This window comes from Acanthopagrus latus, chromosome 13 (genome assembly GCF_904848185.1).
Source record: "Acanthopagrus latus isolate v.2019 chromosome 13, fAcaLat1.1, whole genome shotgun sequence".
NCBI classification, from domain to species: domain Eukaryota; kingdom Metazoa; phylum Chordata; class Actinopteri; order Spariformes; family Sparidae; genus Acanthopagrus; species Acanthopagrus latus.
This window is the reverse complement of record NC_051051.1, coordinates 13116699-13130737: the sequence shown is the minus strand read 5'-3', so window position 1 is coordinate 13130737 and position 14039 is coordinate 13116699. Positions and strand designations below refer to the sequence as shown.

Sequence of the window (14039 nt, the reverse complement as noted above, 5' to 3'; positions counted from 1 at the left end):
GCCCATCTAATCTAATCATATTAGCAGAGACTGCCATGCAAGTTGCTAACTGCTCATCAGGAGCAATTTGGGGATCAGCATCTTGCTCAAGGACACTTCTGGCAGCTGCAGGAGCCAGGGATTCAAACCAGCGACCTTACATTTACTAGACGACCCACTCTGCCTGTGTGTGTTTGGAACAGTGTGCACAGCCAAAGTTTGTAACACGAGTGTACACAGCTGTAATTGTACCCATGTAAGCCCTTGATCTATTTTTATCTATCTTTTATTTTCCTTTTTTCTATTTTAATGATCATTTTGTTTGACCTTTTCCCCCTTTGGTTTTAATTGTATTTCTATTTTGTCTTATATTATGTATAGAAGTGTCTGTTTACTCAAAAAAAACGAATTAATTGCCGTTTGCACATTTGAATTTTCTGAATAAATAAGTACAAAGTCGTGAACGTACCTGACAGGCTGTACACGGGTCAAATTTAACACGCGACGCATGACGTCAAACGTCCGCGCCGATTTTACACCACGTGGGGACGTTTTTTGACGAGGTAGCAAAACAACCGCAGTGACGCTCACCTGTCTGTCAGTGAGCATGATAAAAACTTTTTTTGTTTCTTTCTAGGTCGTTAAAAATACTCCCAAGGAAGAGCCGCGAAGCTTTTTTGCTCCCAGAGTCACTTTTTCTAGACCATGCCCCACGACCCCGACCCTCCTCCGGCTAAAAGGTTTAAGCCGGGGTCTGTTTTTTTCCGTCTCGATAAGAATAAGCCTGGAATGCTGCTGCCTAGAAAGGGAAATGCAACCACTCCGATAGAAGTCCAGAGGAAACAGCTTCCCATCTACCAGGCGAAACCTCAGCTGCTGAACCAACTGAGACAGCTTCACAATGCTATTCTGATAGGTGAGCCGCTCTGTGCTGCTGTTAGCTAACATTTAGCTCCAGCGTTAGCTTCTGTTGTGCTGCTCAGTTAAAGGGAGAATCCACCCTGAAACACACACACACACACGTTGTCAGCTCGGTGGTGCTGCACAGCTCAGATTTATTTCTGAAAATTTCAACATGTGCCTTTTTCTGAATCGTAACATTGAACAGTGTAAACCTGAAGTATTTTCCATCTGTCTTAGAAAAGCTCATCCCTGCTCTATAGATCCAAAGTGTAGCACCTGCTCTGTTTCTAACCTGACCCACTTTCTCTCACACATCAGGGGAGACCGGCTCTGGGAAGACCACTCAGATCCCCCAGTACCTGTATGAGGCCGGCATCGGACGACAGGGCATCATCGCCATCACTCAGCCCCGGCGAGTGGCAGCGATCTCCCTGGCAGGAAGGGTGGCAGAGGAGAAGAGGACTCAGCTTGGCAAGCTGGTACGCACAATGGACAGGCTCCCCCACCTGCCTGATGAGTCTGTTCAGGGCTAAAGGGGCCCTGCATGTTCACCAGGATACAAGCAGTGAGATTACGTTCACTGTTATCCTTCCGAACCTCGTTGTGTGTATCCTGGAGGACAAACAAACCTGATGGATGCTTCTCCTTCCTCAGGAAATATTTGCGAAAACTTCCTGCCACATTAGACTCAGTGCTGCGACTAAATATTGATTGAACTAGAAAATGTTTGACATCTATGCAGAAGAAAATATATATTTAATTCCATTTCCAAAATAGTTAGTTTTCTAATTGTCCCTTTGTTAACTATTGGATTAATTAACTCATTGTTGCAGTACCTAAAGAGGCTCTATGTGGTTTTGGAGAAGAAATTCAAACTCAAGAAGGAAAACAAGGCCCCAAGAACTCTGTTTGAAGCTGGAAAGGTGGCAGGGTCCACCACAACAAAGTAAAACAGCATGAAATTTTGTTGTCTTTTAAGGTCAGGTTGTTTATTCAGTTTATTCAGTCATGAAAACAGTTTATTTATCCACTTTTTTAGGCAGAATTTTTTTTAAAAAATGTCTTCCCCATAACTACATAGTGCTCCTTTAAAGGCCTTTGCACACCAAGTTGTTTATGTCTGAAAATGTTCTACGTTCAAGAAGTGAGAGTTCCGCAAAAGTGTTTCCAATGCCTGATGGCTATACCTGTCTCGTATTTTGAATTTTAGCAACGGATAGGATAAATAGCGCATCGGACTCTGTGTGTAATGTTTTTTATTGAATGATGGATTTAAGAAATGCGTATGAAAAGAAACTATTTGGTGTTTAAAGGCCTTTAATAACCACTGTCTGGAGATCAGTGGGACAGTTTGTGTGCAGACAAAAACAAAATGGGGACCCACTCTTAAGAAGAGTCAGAAAACTTCACAGCGTTATAATGATGCAGGTCTTCATCGCAAAGTACGATAATGCTCAGTTTATTCCACCAACATACTGTATGCACGTGTTTGTATATTGATGTAACAAAAGTATTTATTTATGCACTATTGTGACAGATATTTGACTAGATAAAGTTATATCAGCTGAGGTCTTCCTTGGCTGTTTGGAATAAATCTGCATGTTTCTTCTCAGGTCGGTTACACGGTGCGTTTCGAGGATGTCACCTCCTCTGAGACGAAGCTGAAGTTCATGACAGACGGCATGCTCCTGCGCGAGGCCATCGGAGACCCCTTACTGCTGCGCTACACCGTGGTGGTCCTGGACGAAGCTCACGAGCGCACCGTGCACACCGACGTGCTGTTCGGCGTGGTGAAGACCGCTCAGCGCAGGCGCAGAGAGCTGAATAAGATTCCCCTGAAGGTAGGAGGACAGTTCAAGGTGTAGATATTCACCCTCATAGAAAACGCCGGGCTAATCCCCCCCTCGCTGCGTGAGATAAACAGCCTGCTCCTCGTTCATTTCTTTAAGCTCATTTCTTCTCCTGATATTCACCCTAATCCCACAGTGCCGCTTCTTTATTTCGTGTAACCCACACAGGTCGTAGTGATGTCAGCCACCATGGATGTGGATTTGTTTTCTGAGTACTTCAACAAGTCACCTGTTCTGTACCTGGAGGGCCGGCAGCATCCCATTCAGATCTACTACACCAAGCAGGCCCAGTCAGACTACCTGCAGGCTGCACTCGTCTCAGTCTTCCAGATCCATCAGGTACTCCTTAATATAGGCCCTCAAGCAGGGGAAAAAAATTGCGGTGGCTTACCGACGTCTTAGTTCATCCTTTGTGTAGTGTTTTTATTGCAACAGGCAATGTTTCTTACTTGATCTCTCATGTGGAATCAGCTGTATTTCCAATTTAAGTCAACTCTAAACCGAAAAGACTCCCTTTCCCTCAGCATTACAGGAAACGCAAACCTGTGAGCAAACAGTTTTCGTCCGTGCGTGTCCGCGCTCTGCGATGATTCTTCCTGACACTGAAACGAAACACTGTCTCGTTGTCTGTGCACAGGAGGCCCCGCCGTCCCACGACATCTTAGTGTTCATGACGGGTCAGGAGGAGATCGAGGCCCTGGCGAGAACGTGCCGGGACATCGCTAAGCATCTGCCTGACGGCTGCGGTCCCATGGTAGTTATCCCTCTGTACGCGTCTCTGCCTCCAGCTCAGCAGCTCAGGGTCTTCCAGCCGGCTCCCAAGGTAAACACACAGGAGAAAGAATCAGTTCAAAAAGGCACGAATGCGAAGAAATAGCTACAGTCTCTTTATCTGTGGACTGTTTTCTGCCATTGTTTTAGCTTTACTGCCATGTAAGTGACAGAAGTGTCATATAACGTTGCCTTATTTTCATATAATTTTAACCCTTTTTCAGGGATCCAGGAAGGTTATCCTGTCAACCAACATTGCAGAGACGTCAGTTACAATCTCTGGGATCAAATACGTCATAGACACGGGGATGGTGAAGGCCAAGCGTTTCAATCCAGGTCAGATTCAGTCATCACACACATTCTGAGGAAACCAACCTTTTTTTTATCAAAGAGGCTGTTATTTCCTCTTCAAAGTAAATAGGTATAGTTACTCAAGTGCAATTTAAGTATGTCCATGAAATTTATAATAAAATTTTAAGGCGTCTCATATTTCACACCAAAGAAAAGATTATAGAAAGAATGAATTTAGTTTCTTGTATCAGAGATTTGTTTCTTCTTCTTTCCTCTCTCATTAATCATCACACAGCTCCTCAGATATGCTTGGTTACCCTTTGAAGTGGTGCGACCCCTAACCCTAACCCGGATTAATCTAGCTAACTGTATATCAAATTAAATCTAGCTCCATTTTGAGCGGCGATATCTGAAAAACGCTGTGTACAAATTAATGGATCGGTCACTACTACTGCTGGTACTTTTGAAGGTCCAGTGTGTAAGGTTAAAGATCTATCAGCAGTTATGGAATATAATATTTATAGTTGTGTTTTCATCAGAATATTTTCACCTGAAAGAAGTTGTGTTTGTTACTTCAGAATGAGCCTTTTATATCTACACAGGAAGCAGATATTTTTACTATCCACTATGGAGGAGGGTGAGGTGAGGGATGTTCAGTTGGTCGCAATCTGCCAAATTACCACCAGGCGCTACTACATCCTGCACACTTGATCTTTAAGTATATTTATCAGATAAGACATCTAAAGTTATACGTCAATGAGAGTTTGAATGCAGGTTTTTTGACTTGTAAAGGAGCAGTTTTATTTATTATTGTAAAGTACAGTTATTGAAGTAAAGGAACTGAGTACTTCCTCCACCCCTGACAGTAGCAACTTTGTAAAGTGAAACAAAGTCTTTAAAGAAATGAGCTGCTCAAATGTGCCCGATTACATGTTTATAACTATACTGTACTTGATAATTGACTTTATTCGTGATTTGACCACTGTGATCCCTCCTCTTACTGTAACAAATTGTTACATCCTCTAAACCATGACATCAGAAATAAAGTATATTTCTAATACAAACAGTAAGCTGTGTTTAGCCCTCCTCTAATGGTACATGTGTTGTGTGACTCTCAGACAGCGGGCTGGAGGTGCTGGCGGTGCAGCGGGTGTCTAAAGCCCAGGCGTGGCAGCGAGCAGGCCGGGCAGGCCGCGAAGACTCGGGCTCCTGCTACCGCCTCTACACCGAGCAGGAGTTTGACAGCCTCATCCCGATGACCGTGCCTGAGATCCAGAGGTACTGACGGACCGCTTCACATTCACACACCTCATGAAGCTCAGTGTAATGCGCTGAGTCCCTCCCATGTGTTGATTTATTTAGGTCAGTGTGATTGATCGGCCTGTGGTTTTTGTGTGCGATGCAGGTGTAACTTGGCCGGTGTGATGCTTCAGCTCATGGCTCTGGGGATTCCTGATGTGATGAATTTTGATTTCATGTCCAAACCTTCTCCAGGTACAGTGCTGTTGTACGTGAGTCACGCTGCACACCTCCATTCATCCAGCAGGGTTGTAGGTTAACCTGTGCGTGTTTATCCTAGAGGCCGTCCGTTCCGCCGTGGAGCATTTAGAGCTGCTGGGAGCTGTGGAGAGGAAGGACGGGCAGGTCTTCCTCACCGCTCTGGGAAAGAAGATGGCGAGCTTCCCTCTGGAGCCCAGATACGCCAAGGTGAAAAGTTTTAACAAATGCATTACACAAACACACACTCATACTGTCGGATCACCCAGGCAGAATTTGCTGTAACACATCCATGCCTTGTTCGCTCCGTCTCCAGACCATCCTGTTGTCCCCCGACTACTCCTGTTCCGAGGAGATTTTGACCATTGTGTCTCTGCTGTCAGTGGACACTGTGCTGTACAACCCTCCTGCCCGGCGCGAGGAGGTGCTTGCTGCACGCAAGAAGTTCACTTCCAGTGAGGGGGACCACATCACGCTGCTCAACATTTACAGAGCGTTCAAGAAAGTCAGCGGCAATAAGGTGAGCGAAGCTGGACAAGTAGGGAAGGAAAAGTGAAATCCAGAAGTAAAATTGTGTGTGTATTTCTAATCCCGTGTTTGTCTGTTGTTGAAGGAGTGGTGTCGGGAGAACTTTGTCAACAGCAGGAACATGGGTCTGGTCAAAGATGTCCAGGCCCAACTCAAAGATATCTGCCTTAAGGTACCCGTCTGAAAATTCTTATGAATACGGTGTGTGTGATTGTTCTGTGTGGTGTTGGGCAAAATCACCTGAAATCAATATCACAACTCATTGTCACATTCGTTCAACTCACACACCATTCATGAACCCATCGTCTTATTTGCTACACCTGTGCGCAAGATTTTACATCCTTAAAGGAGCAAAATATAAGAAGTTTTGGCAGTTTCTAGTGATCATTTGTTATATTTTAAGCATTATCAGTTTAAATTCTTACATACTGCACCTGCATACTCATGTTGTGTGATTTGGCGTCCCAGCTGTTCGTTATTGCGACACCCAACTCTCATAAATACAAATCCCAGGTTCTGCAGCGCAAACACCAACACCTCCTTGGTGTTTCTAGATGCACAGTCAGTTAGAAGAGCTAACTTGTAGCTACAGCACACAGCAGTTAGTGGTTGCTTTCAGGAAACTCTATAAACCAAGGAGAGTTGAGGGCGAGCAGCAGAGCGGAGGGAATCAGACTGACATCCACCAAAATCCCTGATCGCACTCTGTGTGATGTACTGACGTAAAGCATTACGCATTGGGTTCTACCCCCTCACTGAAAGGGGCGGTGGGTTAATGCACAATCAAAATGATTTTGAAGCTTCTATTTTAAGATACAGCGGTTGCATAATGTTGTGATTGTTTACTAAAACAACAACAATGCAATGAAAAGACATATTTTCACATCATTTTAATAATAACGATTGGGTAGTAGACTGCTGCATCTGAAATATCCTGCGTCATCCTCCAGTGTGTGTGGTCAGGAAGCGCAGGGGAGACGTCACTGCTCCAGGCTGAAATTTAGAAAACAAAGCTCAGGGACTTGCTTGTTTCATTCAGAGCGCCAGCATGTTTTTTTTTTTTTTTATCTGACAAACTCTACGGCTTACTGCTAACCCGACTCCAGCCCTCCCTGTTTATTTATGACTTACATCACTCCAAACTGCCAGGGGTACAAAGCCAACTGAACCCTCTAAATCAAGCCACACAGCAAACACTGAACACTAAGACTACAAGATGCAGCTTGTTGCAGGAGCGGTTCTCCTTATGTCAAGTTGTTAAATAGCAGCCTGTTTGAACATATTAATAACTAAATAGTAAATCAACATTTTGAACAAACATCCTGTTCTGTTGTTTTGCCAGCTGAATCTGAAGCTGGAGTCATGTGGGCCGGACACGGGGAACGTTCGCCACTGCCTCGCCCACGGGATGTTCGTCAACGCCGCGGAGCTCCAACCCGACGGCAGCTACTTGGCTCTGGACACGCACCAGCCCGTGGCCATCCACCCCTCCTCCGTCCTCTTCCAGGCCAAGCCAGCATACGTGGTCTTCAACGAGCTGCTGCACACGTCCCGCTGCTACATGAGAGACCTGTGTTTGGTGGACGCCGACTGGCTGCTCGAGGCGGCGCCGGAGTACTTTGGCCGCAAACTCCGACCGACCAAGAGCTAACGACGGAGAAACGGAGACTGGAGCTGATCTCTGCGAGGACGCCTCCCCTCAAACCACCCAGCGGCTATAAAACTGGAAAATGTATTCTCTGAATCTGGTTGAAGACGCTTCATAACCAGTGCGAATCAGAACCGAACATTTCCCGTGCAGTAAAACTTCTCTGGATCACTACCTCCCAGTTGACAAGCATTTGGCATGTGTCACTGCAGCAGAACTCTGCATACTGAGGCCTCACAACTATGACTTCCTTTATGACTGTCATTCAGATTTTTAAACTGTCTTTCTTCTGCCTGATAGTATTTCATCATGCCATTCGGCCACCTGTTTCACACCTAACAAAGAAGACAGTCTTTTTAAAGGTGGCGTGCATCAGTTCTTACCACATATGCATGCATTTTGTCAGCACAGATAACCTCACACCTCACCTTTCTTCAAAATCTGATCTAATCAGATGTATCACTTTCACAAAATACGATGCTACATTCATATGCAAGACCAGCTAGCAGTTGTTGTTTTCCGTGCAACATTAAATAACAGAGCTGCAACATTTAATAAAGTTGTTGTCAGCTACTCCAGTTAATCACAAACTGTTTTGATAAGCGATTAATCCACTGGAGTCATTTTTTGTAGAGCAAAAAAAGCAACATTCTCCGATTCCAGCTTCTTGACTGTGAAAGTTGTCCGGTTTCTTCCCTCTTCTATGTCAGTAAACTGAATATATTTGAGTTTCGGACAAAATGAGACATTTGAGAATGTCATCTTTAGGATTTGGGAAACACTCACCAACATTTTTCTGACATTTTTTTTATAGACCAAACAACTCATCTAATAATCGAGAGAAAAAAAATAAACAGCTGAATTGACAATGTTAGTTGCGGCCCTGTTGAATAGAAGTGGAGGGTCGGCTGACGTGTCACATTTTGTTTGCCTCTTCTCAGAAGCTAAGAGATGCAGACTTGACTTGAGCCCTGGCGCCATGCAGTTTGTAGGTTCGTACAAAGTGTCTTAAAGGGTTTTAAATATGCAAGGACAGTACATTTGTCTACATCTATGAGATTATAAGAAAGCTAAAATAAGCGTTTTTCTACATGTCACAGAGACATGATTTCACTTTGATAGTTACTCCCCACGCCGCGCTCGTCTTGTTATCTCATGCATGCCTTTTTTCACTCTATGATTGTATCACCGGTTCCTCTAGTCCATGCACATCAGGAGAAGCAGCATGCCTTATTCTCCAGGTTCTACTCTTTGCCGTCGTATTTGACTCAGCCTCTGCACAGACTAACCACGGCTGTATGCTGACAACAAATGTATGCAATGCATGGAGATTATAGTTAACGATCTGACCTCTCAGGTCTTTCATATTTTGTAGAGTCGACACCCTGTGGAGGAATAGAATGGATGCTCCTCTTGTCTTTTTTTTTTTTTTTTTTTTTACACTGGACTCAGGATTGTACAATATACACGATAATCTGAATAAGTGACATAAATTGTTTCTCACTTTTAAAAATGCCAAATGCATCTGGGGTTGCTGTAGAGAATCATCAGACTGTCTAACACAGAGGTTGTATGTTCACTTCATGTTCTTTATAAGGTTTCTTGTTGTTTTCATGCACAAAGGAAAAGTAGGCCATTTAAGATCTGCATGTTTATGAAGTTTGTAAGATCAAATGCACGCCTTTGATGAGTTTATTAAGAGTATATTTAATACTTGATTTGTTAAAGTCTTACTTGACAACTATTGGTATAATTTCGAATAAAAAAATACTGTCACTGTCTCACAGAACAAGTCTGCATGTGAAGAGTATTGTCAGTATGTCATGTCACATTTGACACATTTCTGAATTATGCCAAATCGTCAAAGTTGGCCCATCATAAGGTTTGATTTGTCCCTCCAGATGTTCACAGGAAAACAAACAAAAAAAACATAAAAAATGAATTTGAATAGAGATAATTATAATCTTTGTCTTTGTTTGTGAGGTAAAATGCCCCTTAAACATGTGGGATCCCTACATAGGAATTGTTATTCTGAATCTGAGCATGGTGGGACACTGAGCCCAGCACCATTTTGTATAAATAACACAGCACAAGTGTTTGCTTTTGGCCCGTGGCCCACTGTTACGTTCCAGTATTGGGCTTCCAAGGGAAAATGTTTGATTACTCCAGAATTAAACAGAGCAGTGAAATGCATCTTCAGTCAATCACAACTTGGTTACAGCAGCTGATGACCAATAATACATTTATTTCTCTGATTTGTTACCAGGAAAAAGACATCCTCCTATTAAAGTGACAGGCACCAGGTGATGCTCAGTGCACTCTGGAGGGGAAGTGAAACAAAACAAAACTTGAAAGATGCGTAAAGGCATGAACCAACCATCCAGTGGCTGAAATTATATTTAAATTATGTTTTAAAAAAAAATTAAAGTTGATGTGTGAGAGAGAACAGATATAGTCAGAGTCCTGAGTTAGATGTTTGAAAACAGTGCCATCTTCTGGCCGCAGGGCCTCATGTCTAGATGATGCAAATAACTCGCCCTATTACAGTAAAACACACTGCACTTTAAATGATGCAACCTTTCCCTCAATGATGCCCATGTCCACTGGAGCCAGAAACAGATTTTATGAAATGGATATTGGCTTTGCTTGGCGCAGCTTTTCGTGTCAGGGAAGCACCCTTGATTATATGGGAGACAGCTTGTTAGATTAATTTATTTACATTTACGTCTCAGGTCTCTTTTGGATAGATGCTGAGATGTACTGACTGTCAGAAGGGATTGCGGAAGTTGTGGTGCTGAAGCAGAGGGAAGACAAACACATTCATGACAGATAGACGCACATTAAACCTGTAACCCTGTTTCTTTATTCAGCCACAGGGGGGCACTGTTGGGTAAGGTTGAAAAAATTCCTTACCTAAACCTTTTTTTAAAATATATATATAATTTACTTAATTAGATTAGATTAGATTAGATTAGATTGGACTGGGTGTTCATACAATATGTCTACTATATATTTTTTAATGTTTTAATTTAAATAAACACTTCTTTCGCGTCTGAAGTATCACTTCCGGTTCAGAGGTCATAGTTATGATAGGTCAATGTGTCCTTCCACACGTGTGTTCAGTAATCTTCCAGAAGCAGCAGTAACTGGGTGCTAGCCGGTGTGTCGTAGCTGTCAGGCTAATTTATTGTGTAGTCACGCGTCTTTATATTTCGTTACAGTCATGTTGAAGTCGGTGGTCCGCGCGGTGGGAGCCGCTGTCCGCGTCTCTTCAGCCACCACGTCCACAGCCCGAGCCCTGCCGCTCAGCTGCCCGACGCTGCGCTCACCTAGCTCGGCAACAGCTCGGCCCTTCACCCGGTCTCTCTGGATGCTGAACAACAACGGAGCCTCTTCGGGATACAGAACCAAACTGTTTAGTTCCAAAGTGTTGAACCCCTCGGTATCGTGTGGATGTGGAGGACTGCACACAGAAGGTAACGTTTGAGTTAGAAGTGTGCGTTTTAGCTAGCTAATGTTAGCTCGCGTCGTATCAAGCGATATGACACGGCAAGAGATAAACGTGCTAGCCGTGGTTTAACGACTTCCATTAAAATATTTATAATATTTTTTAAAGACATTGAGCAATCAAACACCAAACTCATTTCGGGTCTTTTACCTGTCAGGAATGTTGTCGGCACTCACATTTGCGACCCGCTAAATTACGTTAGCATCCTCTCACTGTGTGCAGGTTGTTAGCATTCACCTTGAAACATGTCTGTAGGTGTCACCAGAATCAGTAACAAATTAATAAAATCTAGTTATAAACAACCAGTTTTTTAAGGTAGTTCTTATTTTATGTGTTTGCCGTGTGTCCCCATGTGAGGTCGCTGGATGAGGATCCAGGTTGAGGTTTAAAGGTCGGTCAGTGGAGGACCGATGAGAAGTGATGTGAAGAACATGTGATGTCCTGTTTTATTATTTTACACACTGTAACGTCAACATGTGTATATTATGTAGATGATAGTTTCGTATCTTTTTTTCTTTTTTGCCTAAAAATGAAATATTGTAATTTAAAGACAAAAGAGTGTCATTGTGTGACACCCCATGATGAAACTAGAGTGCTCTTTTGATAAACTTGACAACTGCCAGGACCAAATAAAAAAACTATTACAGTGAAAGTGAAAGATATCAATTAACGCTGAGCTAATGAAGGTTGTCTTTCATTGGCTGCGGGAGAAGAAAGATTTAAGTTGCACTTACACAGACTATGATCCTATATATTCTTTTTTTTCCCACAGGTGACAAAGCGTTTGGCGATTTCCTGTCCGATGAAATCAAAGAGGAGAGGAAAATCCAGAAAAACAAAAGCCTTCCTAAAATGTCCGGAGGATGGGACCTGGAGATGAACGGCACAGAGGCTAAACTCATCAGAACTATTTCTGGAGAGAAGTAAGGCTGGTTGCAGTTGGTAGTTGTCCAGTCTTTGCTGACAATTAAAGCAAACTCGGAAGCTATTGATCCATCTTATTCTTATACTTTTTTTTTATTTTACAGGGTAACGGTCACATTCAATGTCAATAACAGCATTCCTCCTAACTTTGAGGAAGAGGCCGAACAAGGACAGCAGAAGTCGGGAGAAGAAGAGGTGAGTTGCAACAAAAATTATGGTTATTGAATAAAAGAAATGTGCTTAAAATAGAAAATGACTCATTGAAGCTGTTAACATTATAATGTGAGTATATTAATGATTTATAATCCTGTTTTTCTTTTCAGCCAGAAATTGTGTCAACGCCCAACTTTGTTGTTGAAGTAACAAAACAGGGTGCAAAACATTCCCTAGTGTTTGACTGCCATTTCCCTGAGGATGAGGTAAGCATAGACTGTATTTATTTACAAAGGAATTAAGATATCATATGTCCTTGACAGTTCAGTTTGAGAGTTAAATTTCAACTCTGTGATTTTCTTTTTGGAGATGAGTCATGGTGAAGGAGAAGAGGAGAGTGACATCTTTGCCATCCGAGAGGTCAGCTTCCAACCTGAGGGAGACACTGAGTGGAAGGAGACGAGCTACACACTCAACACAGACTCTCTGGACTGGGTAAGATTTGAGTAAACAGAAGATCATAATAACTTAATACACACACATATATATGGCCAGAGTTAGGGTTAGGGTTTTAAACTGAAATATCAGCAGAATCTGAAGAAACAATGTCAAGGACTCTACATTTGCAGAGATATCTACTGCAGTTAGCATGCTAACCAGCTAGCCCCAGCCCGTTCCACCAAAAGCCGATCATTTGACAGCGCCCATTCAACCAGTCAAACATTGTAAAACACACTCCATTCAAACACAACATACAGAAGATAAAACTCACCGACAGTCTTGGTTTTGTTATCAGTTACATGTGAAAATATTTGGGGCTTTACATGCTGTTTTCATGTGCAGATGATGTCTAACTCTCAGGTGCTTTGGCTGTATTTTCGTAACCCCACCAATAACGAAGCAGATCAAAGTTATGTTGAATTTGACTCATTTCAATTGTGTTGGTTTTCAGGCCCTGTATGACCACCTGATGGACTTCCTGGCAGACCGGGGGGTTGACAACACGTTTGCTGATGAGCTGATGGAGCTGAGCACCGCTGTCGAGCATCAAGAGTACATCAAGTTCCTGGAAAACCTGCAAGGATTTGTTAAATGTAACTAAGGTTACATATAACCAACATCTTACCTTTTATTCAATACACCTCCTGGCCAAGTTGGCCTCTAATAAACCAGTAAGACTAAAGCAAGTGTTACAGCACTGATTGATAGATAGCTCTGGCACTCTAAAGAGACTGATTGTTACTTGCTTTACTGTCTGTGATCAGTGAACCATGTTGCCAGAAGTTGTCACATTTGGCTGCAAATGTGTTTTCTATGTTAAAATGTAAGTTTATTTTTCTGTAAGTTAAAAGGAGGTATAGTTTAAATTCAGAATCAGAAATTATCATCATCGTAAGAAATTTACTGAGGGGGTTATTTTGTAATACAGTCAGTATCTGTGAATGTTCAACTATCCTCAAGCCAATAAAGGGATGTTTTGTCAAGATGGGAAATCCAAACAATAACTCCACAAAATGAAAAATCAGTCCTCACTCGCATCACTCACATGTATGTGACAGCTTCTGGTTTTACGGCTTGACAGTCCTGCTTTGAGTCTTACTTCTGGCTGGATTTGCGAGAGAGTTGGCGTCTTCTAATATTGAAACGACTCCTAGACCGTAATATGTGAAGGCTAAATTTGAAGGCATAAGTCAGTGCGTCTTCAGAGAATGGAAGATAAGTGTCCAATAAAAGAGTTTGATATTAATGAATTATTTTATGGTGTTTTTGTTTTTGTGCTAAGTATATCAGACCATTACTGACTGACCTGTGTTTGAAAAGCAGAAGTGGCCATGTTGCACTCAGTAGAAATACCAAGCCGTAAAAGCCCTGTACTATGGATGTAGCCCAGTTTGAGACTAACATAGTTTGAACATCTGGGTTTCAGGCCTTGAGTAAACAGTGTTAGCAAACATTTGAAGAAGAATACTGAATATTTCTGTTTAAG

General features: G+C 42.6%; 2 protein-coding genes across 2 annotated transcripts; both read left to right on the top strand.

Moving 5' to 3' along the window:
* Positions 1 to 445: 445 nt before the first annotated feature.
* Positions 446 to 9266, top strand: dhx33 (DEAH (Asp-Glu-Ala-His) box polypeptide 33). Its single transcript, XM_037118547.1, has 12 exons — positions 446 to 895; positions 1201 to 1361; positions 2496 to 2723; positions 2901 to 3071; positions 3370 to 3555; positions 3728 to 3839; positions 4913 to 5072; positions 5200 to 5288; positions 5374 to 5501; positions 5608 to 5811; positions 5905 to 5991; positions 7162 to 9266. Exons 1-12 carry the CDS (start codon positions 685 to 687, stop codon positions 7468 to 7470), a joined length of 2046 nt encoding a protein of 681 aa, XP_036974442.1. The 5' UTR covers positions 446 to 684; the 3' UTR covers positions 7471 to 9266.
* Positions 9267 to 10543: 1277 nt separating this feature from the next.
* On the top strand, positions 10544 to 13806 carry LOC119031838 (complement component 1, q subcomponent binding protein). The gene is made up of 6 exons (XM_037120580.1): positions 10544 to 10943; positions 11748 to 11898; positions 12004 to 12094; positions 12223 to 12318; positions 12422 to 12547; positions 13005 to 13806. Exons 1-6 carry the CDS (start codon positions 10691 to 10693, stop codon positions 13152 to 13154), a joined length of 867 nt encoding a protein of 288 aa, XP_036976475.1. The 5' UTR covers positions 10544 to 10690; the 3' UTR covers positions 13155 to 13806.
* The last annotated feature ends 233 nt before the right edge of the window (positions 13807 to 14039 follow it).

Bases quoted from the DNA above. Each gene is read 5' to 3' on its own strand.
- dhx33 (XM_037118547.1), top strand. From the start codon at position 685: ATGCCCCACGACCCCGACCCTCCTCCGGCTAAAAGGTTTAAGCCGGGG. The intron at 3,840-4,912 runs GTCAGATTCAGT...TGTGACTCTCAG, and splicing joins GGCCAAGCGTTTCAATCCAG to ACAGCGGGCTGGAGGTGCTG. The intron at 5,073-5,199 runs GTACTGACGGAC...TGTGCGATGCAG, and splicing joins ACCGTGCCTGAGATCCAGAG to GTGTAACTTGGCCGGTGTGA.
- LOC119031838 (XM_037120580.1), top strand. From the start codon at position 10,691: ATGTTGAAGTCGGTGGTCCGCGCGGTGGGAGCCGCTGTCCGCGTCTCT. The intron at 10,944-11,747 runs GTAACGTTTGAG...TTTTTCCCACAG, and splicing joins TGGAGGACTGCACACAGAAG to GTGACAAAGCGTTTGGCGAT. The intron at 12,319-12,421 runs GTAAGCATAGAC...TTCTTTTTGGAG, and splicing joins GCCATTTCCCTGAGGATGAG to ATGAGTCATGGTGAAGGAGA.